Source organism: Musca domestica, unplaced genomic scaffold (assembly GCF_030504385.1).
Source record: "Musca domestica strain aabys unplaced genomic scaffold, Musca_domestica.polishedcontigs.V.1.1 6, whole genome shotgun sequence".
In the NCBI taxonomy this organism is placed as follows: Eukaryota; Metazoa; Arthropoda; class Insecta; order Diptera; family Muscidae; genus Musca; species Musca domestica.
The window spans coordinates 15,308,277-15,332,547 of record NW_026712363.1 but is presented as its reverse complement, the minus strand read 5'-3'; the positions used below and the strand labels follow the sequence as shown (position 1 = coordinate 15,332,547).

General features: G+C 33.1%; 1 protein-coding gene across 11 annotated transcripts in view; it reads right to left on the bottom strand.

Annotated features, from left to right (window-relative positions):
* The window catches only part of LOC101901746 (CUGBP Elav-like family member 4), a 366,807-nt gene that overhangs the window by 148,963 nt on the left and 193,573 nt on the right, over window positions 1-24,271 (bottom strand). Inside the window, exon 1 of one of the 11 annotated variants that reach the window (XM_059129101.1) lies at window positions 5,870-6,395. The exons of 9 other annotated variants lie outside the window; for them this stretch is intronic. In XM_059129101.1, coding sequence (XP_058985084.1) covers window positions 5,870-5,887 — 18 coding nt within the window. In that variant the 5' untranslated portion in view covers window positions 5,888-6,395. Of the gene's footprint in view, window positions 1-5,415; window positions 5,655-5,869; window positions 6,396-24,271 lie in introns of those variants that run through there. One more of the 11 variants, XM_059129099.1, reaches the window with a different exon arrangement.

Sequence of the window (24,271 nt, the reverse complement as noted above, 5' to 3'; positions counted from 1 at the left end):
GTCTATTCGACTTTTAAGGCAATTTTTGAAGCATTTATAGTTCTTCAAAAATTTGAATTTTTTAAGATAATTCTTGGAGGCCCCTTGGGCCAAAGCGTGCTCATCGAAATTCTAGTTTTATACCCTAGGTATTGTATCAAATTCGTTTCAGGACATTCATTCGAGGTGTGTTATGACTCTTAAAAAATATTAAAAAGAGTCCAATTCCCTCATCTCACAATTCCTAAAATTTCTACAAACAAAAGGTCTTCTATAAAGAATGAACCACTTCTTTTGGTACCTCCCCCACAAACATTTTTGAAGGTCTTTTTTTTTGGATTTTTAAGAAATTTAACGACTAATGTAGATTTTTGAGAAAAATTTTGGTGGACCAGTAATTAAATGTCTTTTAGTTTATGATCGTGAATTTTGAAAAAAAAAAAAACTTTTATATATTAAGACTTGTAATTTTGTTGTTGAAAAATGGTCAGGTCTGTAATTTTAATTTTAAACTTTTGAAAAGGACTATGAAGCTAAATATCGTGAATTATAACTGGGAATTTTTATAGGTTATCAAAACCATTATTTTGGATTAAAAAATGATCATATCAATGACGTTGACTTTTTTAGGAATAATTTTTGTTAGTCTATACAAACAAAAATCCTGCATTTTAAAGAATATTTTTTGAAGGACAACAGGGTTTTAATATATATCACTGGAAGTCTTAACTATCCGACCAATAATTTAAATACAAAAAATACGAAAAGATATGAGATAATTTTTCCATACATTTTTCTTTGTTGTTTTTCTCCAGTGTACTCCACATAAAACAACAACAATTAAATGATCTAAAAATTTTATAAAATTCCAAATATTCCAATATGTATCTGCATATAAATGGCCTACCCAATAATTTCCAAATTTTCTTTGTTTTCAATTGTTTATTGATGTGTTCAAGATCTCTAGCATGTTTTTTTTTATAGATTTTGTTTGTTAAACATCTGCCACACACACACGTAAAAAATCGAAATCAATTGAAAACAGAAGCGTAATGAAAACATAAACAAATAAATGTTTAAAAATAACTTCTAGTCTAGTTTCTGAGGGGCTGAAGTAATCAATGAAATTTCGAAACTGTTTTTGTGTGTGTTTGTGGTTTCTATTTGTGTTTGAATTTTTTTTCGTTTCGTTTAGAGTAAATTTTTGTTTATCTGGTAAAGGGAACTGATGGATAGGTAAACAAAGAAAGATGAGGGAGGACAGGATATAGGCTAACTATGTTTATTCTATTTAGAGATACATATTTAATTGTTATAAAATAAGAAGCCTTTTAGGTTTTTGGATTTTTTTTTTAAAATGTTATGATTTACATAATCGTACATAATATGTACGGCGTAGTATTCAAATAGAGTGCAGTAGTGTACATTGGGGTCAAATGTAATACACATGATTGGAAAACTATTTTAATTTTTTACTGAAGCTGAAAATTCAGTAGCGGAATGATAATTTGGGTTAGTAATTTTGCAAATATATTAACACGAAATCGACCTCCACTGCCGTTTATTGAACCGAGAACTTCAATATGAATAACAAATTATAGGAAAAGTGAAAAATTTAAAATTCCATATTTTTCGTTTTATATACAATGATAAAGTATTTCCTTGAACAAGAATACCAAAAAAGAACGACTAATTTTTCAAAAACAAAATTTCCAGCAGGAAATTTATCAAAATCAACTAATCATATTCAAAAATTATTTGGACTTTGATTTCGAAAAATATGAAAATGGACATAAATATATTTGACGGTCATTAGCAGGTGTCTAATGACACCCATGTCCGCCTAGATTAAATCTATTTACCGCACGAGTTGTCTTGCATTCATTAATTTTGGTGTACTTAGTAATGAAGTGGTGGAAAATTAGGGAAGTGTGCATTATTGGGGGGTTAGTCATAGTCTAATTACATTTTTGTGGTTATTTGAAAATTTTTTTTTTCAAAATTATTTCCTGTGGTCAAAAAAAATCGGGTATTTAAAAAAATAATTATTTCTGTGATTTTGTTTTGGGTAAAATTGTGACACAGGTGCACCTATTCTCGATAGAAAAGTGAAGGGGCACAAATGCGATATATAAGCGTTGTAAACACATTTTCCAAGAAGCCATGGGGGGGGGGGGGGTTCAATTTGAAAGCACATTCCAAAATATCAAAAATGATTTTAATAGTTATAAATTACTGTAGCAGTTGGACAATTTTTTTTGGTCATTTGTGCCTCCAATTAGATTTTCCGATTTTTGGTTCAGGTAAATTTGGTATCTAATTGGAAATTTTATTTGCTACCTGAATACATTTTTGAAATACCGACTTTCAACTTTTATTTTTCTCATCTAAAAATATATTATGAAAAATCCAATGAAATACTAGTTCTAGGAATTCATATTGTGCAAAATATAATTTTTGTAATATGACAGTTTTGAACATTTCCCTAACCTTGATTTTGGAAATTCGAGAAGGAAGGAATGTGAAAGTGTGGAATAGAATCAGTGCTTAGCACATTTGGACATTAAAGATAAAGTGGATATTTTTAAATTTTAAGACAATCCAGCAAAAACCCTAGCTAAATAATGAGTTTCTAAAGAATGTGTTGGAAAACGTTTCTATGCTTCATTCGTTAGAATATTTCAATTATTTTCTTATTAACTTTATTTTGGCTCAATGTCAATTGAAAACATCAGTGTTTTATTTTTATAATTTTGATTTTTATATTCCGATATATTTCAATTAATTTTTTATTATTAGTTTTAAAATGTGGGCATATTTTTCCGGTTTATAAAACATTTTAGATTTTAGAGATTTTTAGTTCAATATTGAATTTTTTACAGGGGGCAGGATATTTCCTGTAAAATATATTTAGTAAATAGAAAATAAGAGAATTTGTAACATGAGAAAACTTCAATTTCATGCTTTTTCCTGTTTTATTTTTTTGTGTTTCAGTTATTATTATAAAATTAATAATAATATAAAATGAAAGATTATTGACTTTTGGTCCTTAAATACCCTAACCCCAAAAAATCGAAATAAATAAATAAAACTCAGACAAGATGTCGCAAGAAAAAAACGCCAAGATTGAGATAAATCTTTTGAAAAATGTAGCTACAATTATCAAAACACCGAAAATAGGTAGGTAACATTTTATGGAGGTTATGCGAAGGCATGGATCTGCAAAAACATTCTGTCTTAGGAGGTGGGACCCATTACGAATTCCAAATACGAAATTTGAAAAAATTCCGTTGAAAACTGTGACACAAATCACGTAAATACCGAATATTTGGAGGTACACTTATATATGGGGTCTATACCAAGACTTGGGCCTATATGACCACTTCTCCGCAAGGATTTTTCCTATATACTGAGAACTTATAATTCCCATTTACAGCAAATTTGCGTTTCAATTGTGACTAAAAAACCCCGAAAAACCTTAAATACGTTGGTACAATTATGAGGGGGCCCTTACAAAACGTGGACCAGTATAGCAGATTTCCATTTAACAAAAGTCTTGACTGAGAGGAATTTTATGACCCCCCTTCCTTTCGTTTGGATGCTAGAGTCATGTCCACAGACGGACAGACAAGTGGACGGACATCGCCAAATCGACATAGAATCTTATGCTGATCAAGAATATATATACTTTGAAGGGTATACACTGTATATGCCGAGGTGTTGCAAACGGATTGACAAACTTAATATACCTCCATGAAAATTTTTAATACGTATTTCGAATTGGCAAGCAATAATCAAAAAAAAAAAAAAAAAAAAAATAATAATAATAATATTTCTCCATTAAATCTCTTATTTTAAAAATTTCACAATATTTGCTCTTAAAGTCCTTCAAAATGTTCATAATTTTTCTTTTAGGACAAAATTAAGGATCAGAAACGATTTTAAAAATGAAAATAATTTAAAAAAAAAAAAAAATAAATAAATAGATATTATCGATAATTACTCTAAAAGCTTTTATTTATAACATAAGTCCACGAATACTATCTAGAAGTCCTTAGGCTAAAATTTTTTAAAAAATACACAATTAATTCCATTTCTTTAAGTTCATAAGGACATTCTTGAAAAAATTTTGGTCATTGCTCAGAAAATTTCTAAAAAAATTATATTAATTTAAAACTCTGTAGAAATGTTCTTTCAAAATCCACAAGTGCTTCTTTTTTTAAAGTCCACAAAAATATTTTTGAAAAAATAAATAAATAAAACGATTACTTATTTAAAAGTTTGTCGAAAAAATCATAATTTCTCTAAAAATTCGGACAAAAAATTGTAAAAAATCTACTATTGGTATTTTTTAACAAGTCCCAAAAACATTATTATTAACTTAAAGTCCTCGAAAAAATATTCCTTAAAAATATACAATTACGAAATTTACGAGAAATTAATAAAAAAATCACATTTGTTGCTCCTATTTTAGCCTAACATATTTTTCTTAAAGTCTCTGCGAGAATAATAAAATTAAGTTTTTTTGTTGAATGTTGTGTTGACACTTTGGAAATTGAACTAAAATTGTATTCTCAAAAAAATCAAAATAACAGAATTTAATGAGCGGTTGTCGCCTATGTCATACTTGTAATGATTCCTTATAGAAATTTTCGATAAAGTAATTTATACGAGAATGCTGATTTTCTAAATTCAATTATTTATAGGCTGTGTTTTCTTCTGGCCAATATTGGGAGAAAAATTGGGGTTTTCTTCTTTCTTCTTCTTACTTTAGACAAAATCGTTTCGGCGATATTATTTAAGACCTATTTCTTTATGACGATACGAGAGTAAATGCAACCGATGCATTCTTTTAGTACTACAAAAAACGCATAATTCACTCTCAAAATTGACCTTAAGGAGTCAAAAATTATTTGTCTTAACAATGGTTTTGAATTTCAGGTGAATTTTTGAATGATTCTATTTATTTCTATGAAAAATCTCAGAACAATATTTGCCCCGCACTCATAATAAACTTATATTTTTTTTTAATTTTTAAAATTTTTTTCTCCAATGTTTGTAAATTTTGCATCTTCATCATCATCACCACTGCCCCCAATTCTTTTAAAAATCAAAAAAAAATACAAAAGGAAAATCAAGTTTTCAATATTGTTTACGAAAAACTCATCTCAATAACCCTATATCAGCAAATTATTATTCTCCAACCCCCAAAAGGAAAGTTACCCCTAACCTAATCATCACACTAGATATATGTTTTTTCACATTTCATTATGTTTCTGTGGCACTTTACAATTTTCAAATTTCTGGTTGGTATAAAACTCACACACACAATTATCGAAATGTCAATATCTTTAACTAACTACATTTCGGAGCATAGTTTATTTTCAAAATTCTATTTCTTTTGTTTTGTGTTTATTTAGATAATGCCAAACTTACTTTTTCCAGAGTACAAACTTTGGTTTTCATGTTGTGGTTTGAGGTTATGTTTATGATTTCCTGAATCTTGACGGAAGAAGCAAAATACACGAAATCACTAATTTATTGCACCAAGTTTTTTTCGTGTGTTGGCAAAGCAAAGCTAATTTTTTCTGGTTAGCAGTTTCACAAATTTATTCACTTGGAAATTCCTTTTTTTAAGTATGGGTTTTGAGATTTGGTTAATTGCACTTTTTTAGAATTTCTTTAATTTTTTAGCAATTTTTTTGAATTTTCAAAATTGTTATTTCAACTTTTTTGCAATAGAAATATTTTGAAATCTATTTTTCTTTTGTTAGTATTTTTGGTTAATCACTTGTTTTTTCTTTGTGTTTTTCTTCTGTGAGAAAACTGTTGATTATTATTTATTTAGCTTTTGAAATAGAGGATATGAGCAAAAATTTGTATTCTTTACCTTTTGTATTGTTGGCATTGATTTTGGACACAAGAATGCTTTTTTGATTTTCTTTATAAATCCAATTTGATTTCTTTGGTTATTTTCCCGATTTATTTTTAATTTTTTGCTTTGTGGTAAAGACACTTTTGTTGGTTTTTTTGTTTACAATACGGCTTGGGCTTTGTTTTCAAAAATATTTATTTTTCACTTGTTTTTTGTATTGAATTTTTTTCTTTACGTTCTCATTGTTATCCTCAACGGTTGGTTTTTTTGGCTCGTATATTCTTCGATTTTTGAAAAAATAAATTTTATCCTTTTTTAAATACTCGTTTAGCCAGTGGGAAAGAAAAAAACACACAACACACACAGTAAACGACGCTCCAGAGTGTCCTGCGGTTTAGACTTAGCAATAAGAACTGTTCGTTGAATTTTTGTTGTTTCAACTTTTTGAATGTTTATTTCCCAAAAACGTAAAAGAGAAATGAACGACAACGGCAACGACGGATACGGCGACGATGACGACGACGATGGCGATGACTACAACAAACGAGGAGAATCTTTCACTAAGCTACTTCTGACAGTCAACCAACGAACGAGCGAACATACAAACCAGCCAACCAAACAGTCATCCAGTCAGTTAGAGTTTTCACCAATACCCATATATAAGTGGTTGCTGGGAGAGGGGGGCACTGAGATGTGAGAGCATAAACAAATAATGCGCGCGCGGGGCTCTACAACAACACTCATGCAAGGGGGTTGTTATTTCGTTCAGACCGTCGTTTGTCGGGTCGTTGTAAACAAAGATCAAGTGGCCCACAGAATTGATGTGGTAAATGTTCGGAGCGACAGAGGGTCGTTGGCAGAGATAAGCATGAAGAATTTTCCATACAAATGAAAAAAAAAAAAAAAAAATAGAAAAATATTGTAAACAAAAGGCAAAATCGATGTTGTTTTTGTTGTAGCTAATAGTTGTAAATTTTGGAAAATACTGCAATATGTTTCCAATCTCTCTCAGTTATTGTTGTTGGTATTTTTTGTTTGCTCTATAAGCTGAATGAATTTTTAGTTATAACATACCACCTAGAATTGGTATGAACACCAACACACACTCACATTTATCGTTGAGTTGTGTGGGTACATTTATTGCTGTTATTGTGGAGAACATCCATCCATTAGATATTTAACCGACAGAGGATTAGTTAAAAGGGACACATTTACTGGCTTTTTCTTCTTCAGCAGGTTCTCTAAATAATATTCGCTCTCATCCAGAGAATTCTCTCTCGTCCACACATACTCCAAAGCACCCACACAATGACACAAATTTATTCACCACTGAGGAAAATCATAGAAATTGGAAAATCCCCTAACACACATCAAACTCAAATGCTTGGTTGTCTGCTGTATTTGATAAACTGGCAACGAGGGAGAATCGTCAATAGCATTCGTTTTTACCGACAAAGGGAGAGTAACAAAAATGCTCTTGCTCTCTTGTTTTATATCACAGCAAGAGTTGCGGCAAACAAGTAACATTGAAGCCGAGTAGGTATCCCACACAACAGTAATAAACGAGAGGGGCGAGAGAGAGTTTGCTGTGCCATAGAGAGAATAAGACATAAGAAAATTGACTCAAATACGGCGAATTGGTGAGAACCCCTCAAATCAGACGTTGTGTGTTATGATTTCCCCTAACAGTGGAAAACCACAAGGCGAAGAGAAAGTCTCATTTAAGCAAACAACCAAATCCACCATTCTACTTACTTTTCTTGGTTTTATGAGTGAGAAGGGGAAAAAACAGTCAAATGATAAGATTTTAATGTATTTGGTCTAGGTCTTTGGCATGACTCACCCTCTATGCCTGACAGAGGTATTAAGAATTTGTAGACTTTGGGTGATATGAGAAGAGAGATAGAGAGAATGAGTGTCTGCAACAGAAAGGCATTGAGAATTGAGTGAGGTGTAAATAATGATGAGTGCACTTGGAATAATCACTGTCGGGAATAAAAGAAGGGTGGGTGGGTTTTAGGCTGTGTGTGAGTAGAAATTTTCAAAACAACAGAGAAATTCTATTTGGGAATTTGTTTTTATTTTGTGAGAATCCTTCAAAGAAAATCTCCTAAAAAACATCTATTGGCAGAATATATTTTTGTTTTGAATCCTTTGTAGTCTTCTCATTATTTTGTAGAAATTGCAAGAAAATAACTATTTTTTGTAGAATTTTTAGTTTTAACTCCTATCTAATGTCCTCCACTCACAGGAATTTTTTAAAAAAAATTCCGCTGATTCCTGCTCTTTAAATAAAAATTGGTTCAAAAAGAAAAAATTTAATTGTATCACGTGAAGAAGGTTTTGTTAGATTTTGTACTTTTAAATAGACTCTAAACAAGATGAGTCGTGTATAAACTTGTTTTTCTCACAAAATACAAAAATATACGTTAATAGCCAGGTTACATGTTGTACATGTTGGAGTCCTACATACAGCGACTTCTTCAATGAGTATCATCTTAAGAATTTCATAGCATACTTTAAAGCGCTCGCAGGCTTCGAAACAGCTGCTGGAACAATGAACTGTGTAACCAATTTTGGAATTGAAAATTGTGAACGAAACATTAATGAAATTTATAAAAATTGTAGAAAAATTAATTTCATAACAACCTCCGATTCGTGTCGTGTAAGACAAAATATAAAAATCTACTTATTTTTGACAAAATATTTTAAAAAAATTGACATATCAACATTCCCAAGCGTTGATGCATCTACCTGTATTCTTCTACCATGATAAAAAGGAAGACTTCAAAGTGTGGTACAAATTATATTTATTATATTATATTTATTTCCTGAATCCCATTCTTAAGGTTTAAGGATAGTATACATGTTGTCAATGTATATTACATAGTGTGTAGTTTCTTTTGATTAAAAAAAATAGAGAGAGTGCTTAGACAAGTAAAAAGAAGTAAGTTCGGCCGGGCCGAACTTTTAATACCCCCCACCATTTGGAAGGAATTTCGCAATTTTCAAAAAAATAAAATCTGTTAAAATTCTGTTACAATCTCAAAAATACCAAATGTAGCCATTATATTAGGGTCTATACGACGACGTGGACCTGCACAGGCAACTTTTGCCATAAAAATAAAAATCGGTGTATAATGTAGCTAAATACATCAAAATACCGAATATAGGGAGGTACTATTATATTGGACTATACCAAAATGTGAACCTACACATACAGTTTCTGTCTAATGCTGTAGTACCCCTTGCGAACTTCAAATACCACATTTCAAACAATTCCGGTGAATAATGTCGCTAAAAAATCATCAAAATACAATTCCGGTAAATAATATCGCAAAATCATAAAAAACCGAATATAGGGAGGTACCGTTACTTGGGGGCTAAACGAAGACCTGGACCTGCATAGACAATTTTATGTCATAGACTGTAGTTCCCATTACGAAATTTGAAATTTTAAGCAATTCCGGTAAATAGTGTCCCTAAAATCATCCAAGTACCGTTATATGGAGGGCTATACGATGCATACGCAATTTTTTGTCATAGGATGAACCCATTACGAATTCTAAATACGAAATTCGAAACTTCAAAATACCTAATACCATTATATTGTAGATATACGATATCGTGGAGCTATATAGACAATGCTCTTCCAGGGTGTAAAGTAATCAGAAAGAACTCCTTTTGAGGATTTTCAATTTCAATTTTATTGAAATTTTTGGCTACAATCTTCAAAATACCGAATATCGGGTTGTACCGTAATATGGGGGCTATGCGATATCGTAGACCTACGATATCGTAGAAAGACAAAGTACTGATCTGTGCAAGAATTTAGCTTCCTATCTTTATTCCGTTTGACTCTAGCGTGATTACAACAGATGCTGATCATTTGTCATGTCTAAAGTTATTATTTCGATGAGCTACAATCGGAATGACGAACTTAATATACCCTCCATACTATGTATGGTGGAACATGAGATGCTCTGTAACATTTGTTAATTAATTACATTATTAGAACGGAATATAAAAAATAAAATCCTTCGCTTGTTCTTACTGTCCATAATTTTATGCATTTCTCTTTAACTGCGGGAGTCACAAATCCTCATTGGGGGTTGATGATAATAATAATAATACTACAACAGCTGATGACGATGAAGATGTCCAAGGGGATGATGGTGGCTGTAGCTTTGTTTACTACCCGCAGTGTCATTCACTACAAATCTATGGCCTTAGAACAGTGCCTACAAAATGAGATATCAATCAAATGCCAATCATGAATCATGAACAATTTCAATGCAAAAGTCCAGGCAAATATTTGTGGCATAGTGGTTGGAATTTTTCTATTTCGGAATTAGATACTGAGATTTTCGCATGTCTTGTGAGTGGTGGAGAAGAACGACGGGAGCGAGATCGGCCAAAGTCTGAAGTATTTGAGGAATAATTTATTTCTGTGGGGAAGTTTAAGACAAATTGCCAATATTCATGAATGAGAGGAGAATTTAATTTAAAGTTAGTTTGTGGTTAACTTATAAAACAAAACTAAAAGCGTAGAAATAGCGTACTTTTTTTGCTCCTTAAATTCGAGAATTTTAGATTACCATTACCGAAGGGATATTCAAAAGATTGAAACACCGCAAATCTTTGAATGAAAGTCTTCTTCTTACTACCAACTCAAAATAAAAAATCTCAACCCATTCAGTTAGAAAACGTGGATAGGACAACATTATCTGGGGTTGAGTATTACATGAGGTCGCCAAACTAAATCTATGTTGAACATTTTTTGTGAAAATATATTCTATATATTGTACTTTACACCACTATACGTAATTAGTAGAGCTCCCGTAACAAAAAAAATTGTATTGGGAACTTAATGTGAATTAGACCATGCCGACTATGAACCTTATTTGAATGCGAGAAGTCACATTTGGGATTATATTAAAAACTATTTAGCAATACATATACCTGGCCGAGTTTCAACAAATGAAAAAAATCGTAAAAAATGTGTAGTGCCTATTTCTAGGATGAATTCAGTGATTCGATGTCGATAAACTTTGATAGATATATTTTTGAGCTCCATAAGATATCTGGTACCAAATATCATTCTTGTGGAGTGCATATTACGCATGAGAGGGATTTAAAACCCCCAAATCGGATGAAACATATATATATGGGGCTATAGCTATATTTAAATCGATTTTGGTGTAGGGTATAAAAACAGAGTGTACCGCAATATGGAGATATATCAAAGAGGGGATTCATATTGGATACCTTCTACAGGAAAACTAGGAGAATTTTTGAGTTGTAAGCATATTTTTTAAACAATTTCGCCTAGTATTGGTATTAAAGGCATTCAGTTAGACTTTTTCATGTAGCTCGAATATAATGTTACATACTGTTCCTTATGTTTTGGATGATACTGATATTGGCTTTCAGGAGGTAGACCACCAAATCGAGTTTAATTCTTAGAAAACTAAAATCATTAAATAAAATTTAATATGGTGAGGAAGATGCATTCGAAATAAATGACCCTTAAACTTGTTTGTTATACCAAGTAGGAAACTGAAGTCTCTTTTTGTTTAGAGAAAATTATGATGAAATGATGACAATTATTGATGAAAATCTAAAATACCGACAATCGGGCGGTGCTGTTATATAGACGTTATAAACCAACGTGAACTAATAAAAAAGTTCGGCAATTTTTTGTATTGAAAAGTATTTATGGGTACAAGTTGTCGTTTTAAACCGAATCAACTGTTTTCTCACATTTGGGTTCCCAGTGTGTAGAATTTTTTTTTTGTAGCCCCCACATAGCCCATCTAACTTAAATTATTTTTAAGGTTTATTGAGTTGTAAAAGCAATTAAACTCGGATTTTTACGGTCCTCAGGAGACAAATTTCTATATATGTGATCTCTCGGACAATTTTCAAATTTAAATTTTCAATAGACTTCGTAGAATTAAAATCCAGTGGCGTTGCTTCGAATTATTAGAAGGACACAGTCTTTACTAAGGGCTTTTTAGTGTTCAAAATTGTTTAAGGTAATCAAAAAATTGAACCTTCATTGTCGATAATCGCACCTGATCTGAACAATTTTTGGTATCAGTCGGTTGTGGCGGCAGGAATATACCCTCAGCATTTTTCTGATAATAAAATATATTTTGTCTTGATTATTCAAAATGTCTACACTTTATTGGGATAGTACCGAAGGAGTGGGCCAATAGTTTGCATTTCGCATATCACGTGAGTCTGATATATAATTATTGCTACGTGTCAGATTTGGACTATATCGGCAACTTCTTCCCCATCATTTAAGATAGTTATACATTTTTTTGGAAATGTGCAATAATTACCTTTTTCGAGTCTTGTTATATTAATATAAATCAAAATTTCTTAAATATTGTGGGGAAGGTACCCGAAGGAGTGGACCGACAAATTCCATATTTACATTACATATGTGGCTAATGAAAATATCATTATTTTACCCTTTGTGGTGGAGGTACCAGAAGGAGTGGTCATATACGTTTCACATTTACATCACATCTTGTGTCGATAGAAATATTGAGACGTGCCGAATGGAATAGGATGCTCATTTCCCAATTTTAAAAATGTTGACCCTTTGTGGGGGGAGGTACCAGAAGGAGTGTGCCGATATCCATCATCTTCACCTCAGATCTTGTGTTAGTAGAAATATTTAAATGTATGAAGTAGAAAATGAAACAGCTGCTTATTTCGCATTTCATGAGAGATGTAACAATTAAAAGCTTTGACCCTTTGTGGGGGAGGTACCAGAAGGTCCGATACATTCCGTCTTCACGCCAAAGTTTATGTTGGTAAAAATATGGCGATGTGCTAAGTTATTCAAAATATTGACGCTTTGTGGGGGAGGTGCCCGAAGGAGTGGACCGATACATCCAATCTTCACACCAGATTTTGTGTTAACAAAAATGTTGGGATGTGTGAAATTTGAAAAGAATCGGATGCTTATTTCGCATATTATAAGAGTTATAACTATTGCAAATGTTGTCCCTTTATGGGGGAGGTACATGGTGGAGAGGTCCGATATAGTCCATTTTCGCACCTGACATAACACTGATACAAATATTGGGATTTACGAATTTTACACCAAATTGGATGATACTTTTTTGTAAATTAGTTTTTGCGAAAATGTTGAACTTTTGTGGGGGATTTACTTGAAGGAGTGGACCGATATTGCCCATCTCCGAACTCGATCTAAATTTGACAATAATATTACCATGTACCAAGTTTGGGCCAAATCGGATAATTCCTTCGAGAGTTATCGTGCGCACCAGCCAGACGGATAGACGGACGGATCGACTCCAAATATTCTGAAACGGATTTGGTCCGAAGAGGCCTAGGGTTTAAAGCCGTTATTTCGATGATGCACGTTTTGGCCGTATCAACTGATATATACCCTCTATCGAACATAATGTTCAAGTTGGGCCCTAGATATTGTCATGCCCAACACCACACTCGATATTTGGTGCCAGCTATAAGATACAGCACAGAAATACCTCTGCTAAATTTTAAAGAGATCGGTTCAGATTAATATGTTTATTTGATTTCATTTTCATTGTGCATCAAAATATCAAAATATCAGCTCAAAAAGGGTAGGGCCGAACTTGGCAAAGGCCATTTGGAAAGAGATTGAAAAACTTGAAAAATTTTTGTCGCAAAATACGGTTTAATATACGAAAAGGACCTATATACATAATTTTTGCCATAGGCTTTAGTACCCATTAGGATCTTTAAATACGAAATTAAAAACAAATCCTTTGAATAATGTTGCTAAAATCATTAAAATATCGAAAATCGGCAGCTACCGTTATATTGGGGTATACGAAGTCCTGGTCCACAAAGAAGATTTTTCATAGGTTGAGGTGTCCATTACGGAATTCAACTACGAAATTTTAAGCAATTCCGGCGAATAATGTCTTCAAATTATCGAAATACCGAATATCGGGAATTTGAAACAATCCGGGTCTTTAATATCTCTCTAATACTATAAACAATATCGAATATTGGGAGGTACCGTCTTATAGGGGCTATGTGAAGATGAGGACCTGTATAAGTAGTTTTTTGTCACAGGTCGTAGTACCCATTAGGACTTTCAAATACGAAATTTAAGACACTTCCGTTGAGTAATGTCGCTAATAATATCAAAATTCAGAAAAAGGGAGGTACTGTTATATGTGGGATATACTAAAACGTAAACAATTTCGGTCTATAATGTCGATTATTGAGAGGTACCGTTATATGGGGCTATACGAAAATGTGGACCGACATGGTCCATTTACTAAATTGACCTGCCTACTGGCAAAATACACATATGTGCAAAATTTTCGCCTTCTATCTCAATTTGTTCGAATGATACCGTCATCGCTAAATCGGCTCAGAATTTTTCGCTGATCAAGAATATATACTTTGTTGGGTCTGACAAAGGTAATTCGAGGAGTTACAAACTGAATGGCTAAGTTAAAATATCCTCCATATGGCGGTGGTGGTACTATGGCCCTTCATAGTATGGCGTGGGGTATAAAAACTATTTATTTAATATTTGAAGAAAAGATCGGAGAATTCAATTCTTCGACCTCTGCAGCCTGCGGGATAAATATGAAAACAAAGAAATATTATATTGAGAGCCTTCCATTTCAGCTTTTTCATGTAAAGAACTATTTCCCAGAATATATTCCTAACACGTATCACATCCCACTGTTCCATTAGCTACACTCTCCAGAAAGAGTGTGAAATTTGTTGGTATTTTTTTTGTTTTTGGCGTTCGTTTTATTTTTGTCCGCAAAGCTCTGTTAGGATTACCGGTGATTGAAATTGTAAATGAAAATTTATTTTTACAACGTGTTTTCATTTTATTGTTGCAGTTTGTTGTTGCTTTAGCTATTTTTGCAAGCAAATGGTGGCCATTTAAGCGGGGGGTGTATAGAACGAAGTGAAAAAAAAATAACAACAAAACACCAGTTTATTTTTTTGATTTTTGATGTTGTTGCCGTTGCTGTTGCTCTGCTGCGGCAGGGATTTAATACCCTGCTGGCCAGTGATGGGATCAAATTCATATGAATGTTGTTTGTGACATTGTGCAGCAGCGGCAACATTACGACTAACATCATGTTGTTGTCAACAGCTATGGTAGTCGGGCTATGCACACGCACACACACACACACATCAACATAAATACACATATACTACCACACATTGATATAAAGTCCTATTGTGTTACTGAAATCCCCAACTAATGCCGTCTCGGCTATGTTCGCTAGCTTTGCGTGAGAGTTTTTATGTTGGCTAACTGTTGGACAGCGGGATAGTCGGGAGGGTGGTTGTGTGTGCGTTAAGCCCTGTTCACAAACACACACACCCACACGGGCATTGTAGCAATCTTCCTGTGGATGCTGTCACAAAATGCTGTTGACATGGCCGCCAAGCTGTTCAAGCCTCCAACTCTCATCAGCATGGCCACCAAGTTGTTGAGCTGGGTTCAGCGGCGTCTGTTGCTGTCAACCACCACCACCATCCCCATCCCCACCATTTGGCGTTGTTTTTGTGGCATGTATTAAAAATTAATTGAGTTACTGACATTTTATTTTAGTATAATTAAATTAAGCATGGATTAGCATTTGATTTTAATTTAGTTGTTTTGTTAAACGCATTTTGTTTCACCAACAATCACAAAATACAATATTTACATGCGGCCTCTTGTGTAAAGTTGTTGCTGCCGTTGTTGTTTTTTGTATTATTTCTATGAAAATCTAGAGCAAATTATTGCCAACAACAACAATAACAAAAAATAAGCCTGCTGAGCTAGCTGGAGACTTAATGACTTCCCCACGTAAAATACGGCACCCCCTCTCTGTCGAGCATCTGCTCCCACACTCCACTGCGTTATCCCAAAGGACTTCATGATTGTTGTTTTTTTTTTCATTCTTTGTATTGTTATTTGGTTTTACGGCTCATTATTTGACCCCTACCTTTTTGCCCCAAACTCCCTTCTCCTCACAGCACAATGGACCCTGACACGCACAGTAGGTGGGCCTGGCCTCAATATTGTTTGAACATGTTCGAATCGAGTGGATTATAGTGACCCAGGTGATGTTTATGTTATTTATTATCAACATCATCAACATTCTGATCGTATAATGCATTAAAATATGTTTAAAGAGGTGTAGGAGAGGGGAAGGTTGGCGGGGGGTGGTGTTGGAGCAAATATTTTTCACCATGAAATCTGCATCGACATTTGTAAAGTTGCATTTTTAATGCTTATAATTCGTTCATTTATGGGGATTAGGGTAGAAGGTTCTGGGAGTGGTTCACCCCCATTCCTTTTATGATTTTTTGATCATAAGTCTACCATGAGTCCTGGATTTTTCGAAGCTGTTTCTGATGGGCTATTCGACCAATAATATAAAGAAAACAATTTAAATGAAACAAGTAAAAAAGAAGTTAACTTTTTATACCCTCCACCATTTGGAGGATACATGATTTAAAAAAAAAATCCGCTTAAATGAAACCCCTTATATGGAGGCTATACGAAGACGTGGTCCTGCATAAGTAATTTGAGTGATAGGCTGTAGTAACGGTTCCGAACTTTATATACGAAATTTGAAACAATTCCGGGGAATAGTGTCGCAAATTCTAAAACGGGGAGCGCTATTCCAAAGCGGGGACCTATTTAGACAATTCTCTTCTAAGGGGTATATGGGGAATAAAGTACTCACAAGGAAATTCTTGTGTGTATTTTCAGAGAATTCCATTTAAGAATGTGGCTAAAATCATCAAAATACCGAATATCGGGGGGTACCATTATATGGAGGATATACGATATAGCGGGCCTATCTTCGAACTTGACCTGCCTGCAGACAAAAGACAGATCTATGCAAAATTTTAGCTTCCTATTTTAATTCGTTTTGACTGCAGCGTCATTACAACAGACGGACAGACAGACGGATAGAGCTAAATCGCCTTAGTTTTTTTATAAAAAGAATTTATGAACTTTGTTGGGTCTTTGAAGAACTGTTCAATCAATCATCCTGGATTCCTTAAAATTTCTTTTGTTGGAGTTCACGTGAAAATCGTTGAGTTTTTAAAAATATATGGCAAAAACGTGCCTTATTAACATAACGGTTATACACCCTAGGTCTCTTTGGACCAAATCCGTTTCAGGAGATTCAAGTTCTTCTATTAGCACAAAATCTGATATAAAGATGGAATTTATCGGACCACTCCTTCTGTAAACTTCCCCACCACAACGCCCTAAAAATTTGAACAATTATATCTCTTTAAAAATGTAAAATCCGCTTATCCCAATACTTCTAGTAGCACGAAATATGGTGTGAAGATGGGAAATATCATTCAGGTACCTCCCCCACAAAGGGGAATAATGAGGTTAGGGTTAAATGCAAAATAATCTTTTGGTTCTTTAAAACAATCACACATTCCAATATTTCTACTAACACAACATCAGGTGTGAGCATGATTGATATCGACTCAACCCTTCTGGTACTTTCCACAAAAACGGGTCACAGTGAAATAAGTGATCGAGAAGTAACGCCCTGAGAAAACTTCTAAGGCTAGAATCTTGAAATTTTGCTCTAGGATCCGTGTGACAAGGCTTTTTGGAAATTCGTACCAAAAGGTACAATGTACTAAAAATGGAATGTTTGGTATTGGACAAAGGAATGAGCTAGAACTCTGAAACTTAAAATGAGGGTAACTGATGGAGTGCAGGGTAGATGTACCAGAGGGTTTTTGGAAATACGAACTTTAAGGTTACGAAAAGTTCTAATATGGTACTATTTTGCATTATTTGAAGGGATTGAGCTAAAATCATGAAATTTAATATGAGAATTGAGGATGGAAAGCGAGTTTAATATATAAAGGTGGTTTTGGAAATGAGTACTAGGTGTGCGAAGTGTACCAAATGGTACTTAATATGGAACAGTTGGTTAAGGGTGAACGGATTATAATGGAATATTAAATTTGAGTACAAAAAAGCCTAACACGAACTGGAACGAATCTAAAATTTTAAGGTGGACTCTTCGCTTATGAAGTAACGGGCACTTGCTGATCTAACATAAAGAGAATGAAGTAGTCGATATAGTCCAAATATGACAATGTGGTAATATTTATATCAGACTTAGTCAGATACGAAATGGATAATATTGGCCCACTCCTTCAAAACCACCCCATAACTTGTCAACCGATTTTCACCAAATTTGATGTATTGAATTCGGTCGGATGTTCCAAAATTCACGACTTTTGGAAAGATATTGGTCATTTGGTGCCCAATTAACCCGAAATCGGTAGAAGATATATATGGGAGCTATATCAAAATCTGAACCGATCTTGATAAAATTTGGAAGATTTATTTCTTTGCTGTATCTGATATCTGATGTCATTATTCTTGTGGGGCGCATATTACGAATATGGGGGACTTAAACACCAAATCTGATGAAACCTATATATGGGAGCTATAGCTTTATCTGATCACCAAATTTAATATACTTGCTTCCATACTGAATTCGGTCGAATGTGCCAAAATTTAGGTAAGTTATATAGGAGCTATATCTGAATCTGATCCGATTATCACCAATTTCAAGAGGGTTCGTCCTTGAACCAAACAAATATTGTTTGGAAAATTTCATCTGAATCGAATAATAAATGCGACCTGCTTTTTGTTCACAAGAATACAGGGACAGATGGACCGACATGCATAAATCTCTGAGTCGATTTTATGAAGATCCTCAAAAGTACCTATGTGTCTATCTCGCTTCCTTCTGAACTATGTGGTGTAGGGTATAAAGAGAACTATTTTTAAAAAAAATAGAAATTGTTAACCCCTACTATATTCTGTTTTTTGAGTTGATGTTTGCAATATGGGACTTTCCTGTTTGACATCCCTAATGTGCATATGTGTTTATCCTTGAATATTATTGTCTTATGCACATACGCATACAAACACCCACCCACCCAGCCACAACAACACAGCAAAAACAAAACACCCAGGTATCATTTCGAACCCAATTATTTTCAATATAAATTAATGCATGGGGATTAACATAAAAAATTACGTTAATTATAATAGTTAATGTTGATGGAGGATAAGCAAAGCAAAAATAAAAACAAAAATAATAATAATAATATAAACAAGAGTTTAAAGCTGAAAAAATAATGCCGTGGCGCAGGACACTCAAATTAGTGACTTTAAAATATTACCAATGAGATTTAAGCAATGCAAAGCGCAACAAAAATGAAATCACAGGGAAATTAAATTTTGGAGGAAATTTTCACTCAATATTTTTAAAGAATATTTCATCTACGGTAAGAAAAAATAGAGCAATAAAACTACAATTTGTTTGAATGACTAACTTTGAAAACTACGGGAAAATATATAGAATACTTAACTCGATCACTTATTTCTTATCGGAATTATTAAGGAAGGATATTTTTTGTCGCTTGCGTGGGAACCAAGAAAAAATTTGACAATGGTAAAATTTTGGAATTTTTTGATTATTCTCTTAAGAATTTCTTTCCAAAGCCAAAAGAAATATAAGATTTTGTTGAGAGTGCAGGCTGTGCCTAGAAACTAACATTCGAGGAAAAATGGAGCAAGATACGAATCCTACACAAAACGTGTAGAAGCGTACTTTGAGATGAAAAAATTGCAACGAACTTCAGACTGCTGCCATTTCTAAGCCACTCGACCGACAGCTGTTTAAATTATTCCAGTGACAGCTCATTATATTGTTTACAAGCGTACAAAAGCATTTTGGTAAAAATTTTCCAGAAAAAAAGTTATTCGCGATGGAATTCAAGCGAGTTAACTTCCGTACCGCCGAAAAATAAGAAAACAAGAATTATTCTGTTTTAGATGCCAAATACAACTGATGCTTTATTCAAAAAATTCTTATATTTAAGCGATTTTACAATTATTGATTTTTCTTAGAGTTAACAAAGGAACATAAAATCTAGAGCTATCAAGAAAAATACTTAAGCTAAAAATTTGTATTGGGTACAGTAAAAGTAAACATTTCTTTTTGGGTTATTTCCGTCATAGTTTTATTACTAGTGTTGTTATTGTGATGTTGAAGTGGAGAATTATTGCTGACGAAATAATGTCAACAATATTGGTGTTAGCTCTTTGGTGCTTATGACAATGTTGTAACTAATAATGATGTTAATAATAATGATATTAATAATAATGATGTTAATAATAATGATGTTAATAATAATGGTGTTAACAATAATGATGTTTTTAATAAATGAGGTTGTGGTTGAAAATAATGAACTTAATAATAATGTTGTTTATTGGTGGCTGTAGGTAACTCCTCCCTCTCCAGAATGAAGTGAGGGCCAAAGGGGCTTCGGATCATTTGTGGCCAGAACTTCATTATTGTTGTGGGTTATGGAGTAGATTAATTTTATAGGCTTTCTTATTACTAATATTATTGATAATATTATGATTATAGAACTAATTATACCAAATGCGGAATAAGAAATTGTTTTGTAATTGTCAGAGTCTGTTTGAAGAAATTCGATATTTGCTTTATTTTGGAATCTGTATTGATCTAGTTTGGGTAATGTTAGTTCGTCTCTTATGGAGAGTGTTGTAATATTGTTTGAGAAGCTAGTTTGGAAGGTTATTGTGCTAATGTTTTCTTGGTGAATATTCGGTTTATCTGTATACCAGACATTATTAAATAAGATTTTGCATTCATTAAAATTAATAACAGAGGAAGACTTGATTGGTAGACTCTTAGTTACGTTGTTACATACTGTGGTTATGTTTCCTATTGGAGGGTTTATAAGCACTAGGTAATTTGGTTCTGGATATATTATGTCCGTAGTTAATCCTATGTCTCTAAGGTGACATGCCACCGTTTCTTCTCTAAGCAAAATTGATTTTAGGCAATCTCTATTTCTTTCGTATTGAGTTTCATAGTTGCAGTAAAATTTTTGTTCTATTTGTTTGCATCGGTTGTCGAAAAGATAAAGGTTATCATTGTTTATTAAAGCGTATTCACCGGTTATTATTTCTAAGGTGTTATTTATGGGGGTTTTGATTATGTGTAATAATTTAAATAGTTCATTAGAAATTATAGGAATTTGTATGTCAAATATTATGTTTGTGTCGTTATAATATGCTGTCAGTTGTAGTAATTCATATATATGTTCTGATGATATAATGTCCGTTGCATTGTTAAGTATGTTGTGTATTTCATTCAGTTCGTCAGTAGTTAATATTAATTTTGGGACGGTGTTAAGCCTTGCTAATACTACTGATTCTGCGATATCATTAAGGTGGTCGGTAAGTATATCTATGTTAAAACTGATTTGAAGTAAATTTTGCATTTGGATTATTGCATTAACCGAGGGGTTTATGGCATTTCTTGTCTGGTTTTGAATCATCATTATAGAACGTTCTATTAGGTTTTGTTCTTCATTTATGTGATTGGTAATGTTTTCGAATCTTGTTATCATTTTGTTATTTAACATCATTTGGTTTTTAAGCGTTGTTTTTATTTGGGTATTTCCTCTAGTTAAATTGTCAATGTTTTTATTTAGTTCTTCTGCATCTTTGTAGTCCATATTTCCCGTTATGAATTTGATTGCTGATCCTAAGGCATTTACAAGTCCCCGTTTTTTCCTATAATTTGGGGTTAATATATCCAATTTGGCTGAGAGATTATTCAGTTTCAGTTTCGTAGTTCTAAGTTGTGATGCTGTAAATCTTGTCTCCTCTATTCGATCCAAAGTTTGCTTTATAGTGTTAATATTGTCGTTATATGTTTTAAGGTTAATAACATGGATTAGATGTTGAAAGTCTGTGATTAATTTAGCATCGCCTAGTTGTAGTGGTATAAGTCCCTGAGTCTGCGTTATGTTTGTTATTGTGACGTCGGATTGTACAGGTACGAACCTAAAAGACAAATAGAAGTCAGTTTATGTAAGACGTTTTCTTTTAATTTTGGCTTTATGTAGTTTTTGGTTATTTGACGTTATCAGCGTCACTTTCTTGTTTTCCTTGACTACCCTCTTTGAGAAGCGAGGGGTCATTTTGTTCCTCCCTGATTCCCTTCTGTATATTGTCTGGTTTTCAGTTAAATCTTCTGGTTCTTCCCTATTTGCGTTTAGTTTTTTTATACGTTTGTCAGTGTCCATGGATAATTTATCTTTAATAATTTTGTGTAAGTCATTTTGAAATTCTTGTAGTCTATTTAAGTAGTCATGTTCAGAGTTATAGCTTAATGTCTTTTCGAAGTTATAAGTCCTACCATAGAAGAGTTCAAATGGGGTTAAATTTGTAGCACTATGGATTGCGTTGTTATAGGTAAAAATGACTTCTAATAGTATTTCGTCGTGATTTAGTGGTATTTCTGATGACTTATACTTTTCGTAAACTATTCTGTAGGTCTCGGTAATGGTTGAATGTAATCTTTCTACGGGAGAGTTTCCTGTACTTTGATGAAATGATGTATAATGTAAGGTTATCTGATGCATTTTACAAAAATCTTTTATAATGGATGCATTAAATTCAGCGCCCTGATCACAAACAATTTTCTTGGGTATGCCGTGTAGGCTTATGAAATGTTTGAAACTTTTCAGAATTGATAGGCTATTCCTAGAGTATAAAGAGTAAGCGGCTGCAAATTTAGAAAATTTGTCTATGATGGTAAGTATATTACGCTTGTTTACAATAGATATCTGTGTGGATAATATCCAGTGGTTTTTCGGGAATTTCAGGTTTTTGAAATTTGGGTTTTGGTGGTTTCCTGTCATATTTTAAAGTTTGGCATGTATGACAATGATTAATACAATTTTGTATTTTGTTTTTCATGAAAGGGAAGTAGTACTCTCGTTTTAAGTGTGCATATGTCTCTTGAATACCTCTATGGTTATGGTTCATATGGTATTCATTAATTATTTTGTCTTGCTCATCAATGGTTCTTATGTCTTGTAGAATGTCCATGCATCGTACTAACTTAAATAGTTTGCTGTTTGCAAAGTATTTTGAGTAGGTGCTTTGAATTAATTTAAATGTATCGTCATCTGCCATAAGCGCAGAGACTTTATTTGGTGTTATATAAATTTGGAAAATGTTAGTCAATGTTTGTTCGTCGTACTTTTCTCTACGTATAGTCTTGCGTATTTTATTTTTAAATATTGTTTCTAAGGTTATTGGTGAGCCACCGATTTGAGTTTGAAATATAATTTGAATATTAAATTCGTTAATTGGTCTTTCTGATATCGGTATTCCATCGTCAACATTTTCGTCGGAGGAATGGATTGTTGTTCCTTGTGTACCATGGTTTGAGATGTTATCAACTGAATTAGTGTTTATATCGACATGTTCATTTACAGATAGATTGTCTAATTTAATACGACTTAGTGCGTCTGCGTTAGTATTTAATTTTCCTTTTTTGTAGATAATTTCATAGTCATATTCTTCTAGTTTTAATCTCCAGCGGATTAATTTTGAATTTGGTTCTTTTAGACTCATGATCCATGTAAGGGGCCTATGGTCGGTAATTATTTTAAATTTCCTTCCAAAAAGGTATGGCCTGAAATATTTTGTCGCCCATACGATAGCAAGTAATTCTTTTTCTATCGTCGAGTAATTTATTTCGCTATTCGATAATGTACGACTTGCGTAACATATAGGCTTGTCACTACCTATTGGTCCTTGGGAAAGTATTGCTCCTAAAGCAAAGTCGCTAGCGTCGGTGGTTAAATTAAATGGTTTTGAAAAGTCAGGATATTGGAGCAGTGGGTCGTTCATTAAAAGATTTTTGCAAGTAGCAAATGTGTTCAAATATCTCTCGTTTAATATTATTTTTCTCCCTTTCTTAAGACATTCTGTGAGGGGTTTCGTTAATTTCGAGAAATCTTGAATAAATTTCCTGTAATAACCTAGTAGTCCTAAAAATGATTTTATTTGTTTTTGTGTTTTTGGTACGGGGAAAGCTTTTATGGCATGAATTTTATCAGGGTTGGGTTTAATACCATCAGTGGAAATAACATGTCCGAGAAAAGAACATTCTTTCTTTAGGAATTCTGATTTGTCCAGTTGTATCTTAAGATTGGCTGTACGTAATTTACCGAGTACTTTTTTCAAGTGTTGTATGTGCTCCTCTAAGGAAGTTGAATATATAACTATGTCATCTAAATATACAAGGCAGACTGTCCCGATCAAGTCATTTAATACATTGTCCATTACCCTTTGGAAAGTGGATGGAGCATTTTTTAATCCAAAAGGCATCCTTACGAATTCATAGTGACCTCTATCGACAGAAAATGCTGTTTTACCAATATCTTTTGGGTGCATTTCGATCTGGTGAAAACCGCTAGCTAAATCTAAAGTTGTGAAGTAGAGACTTCTCCCCAATT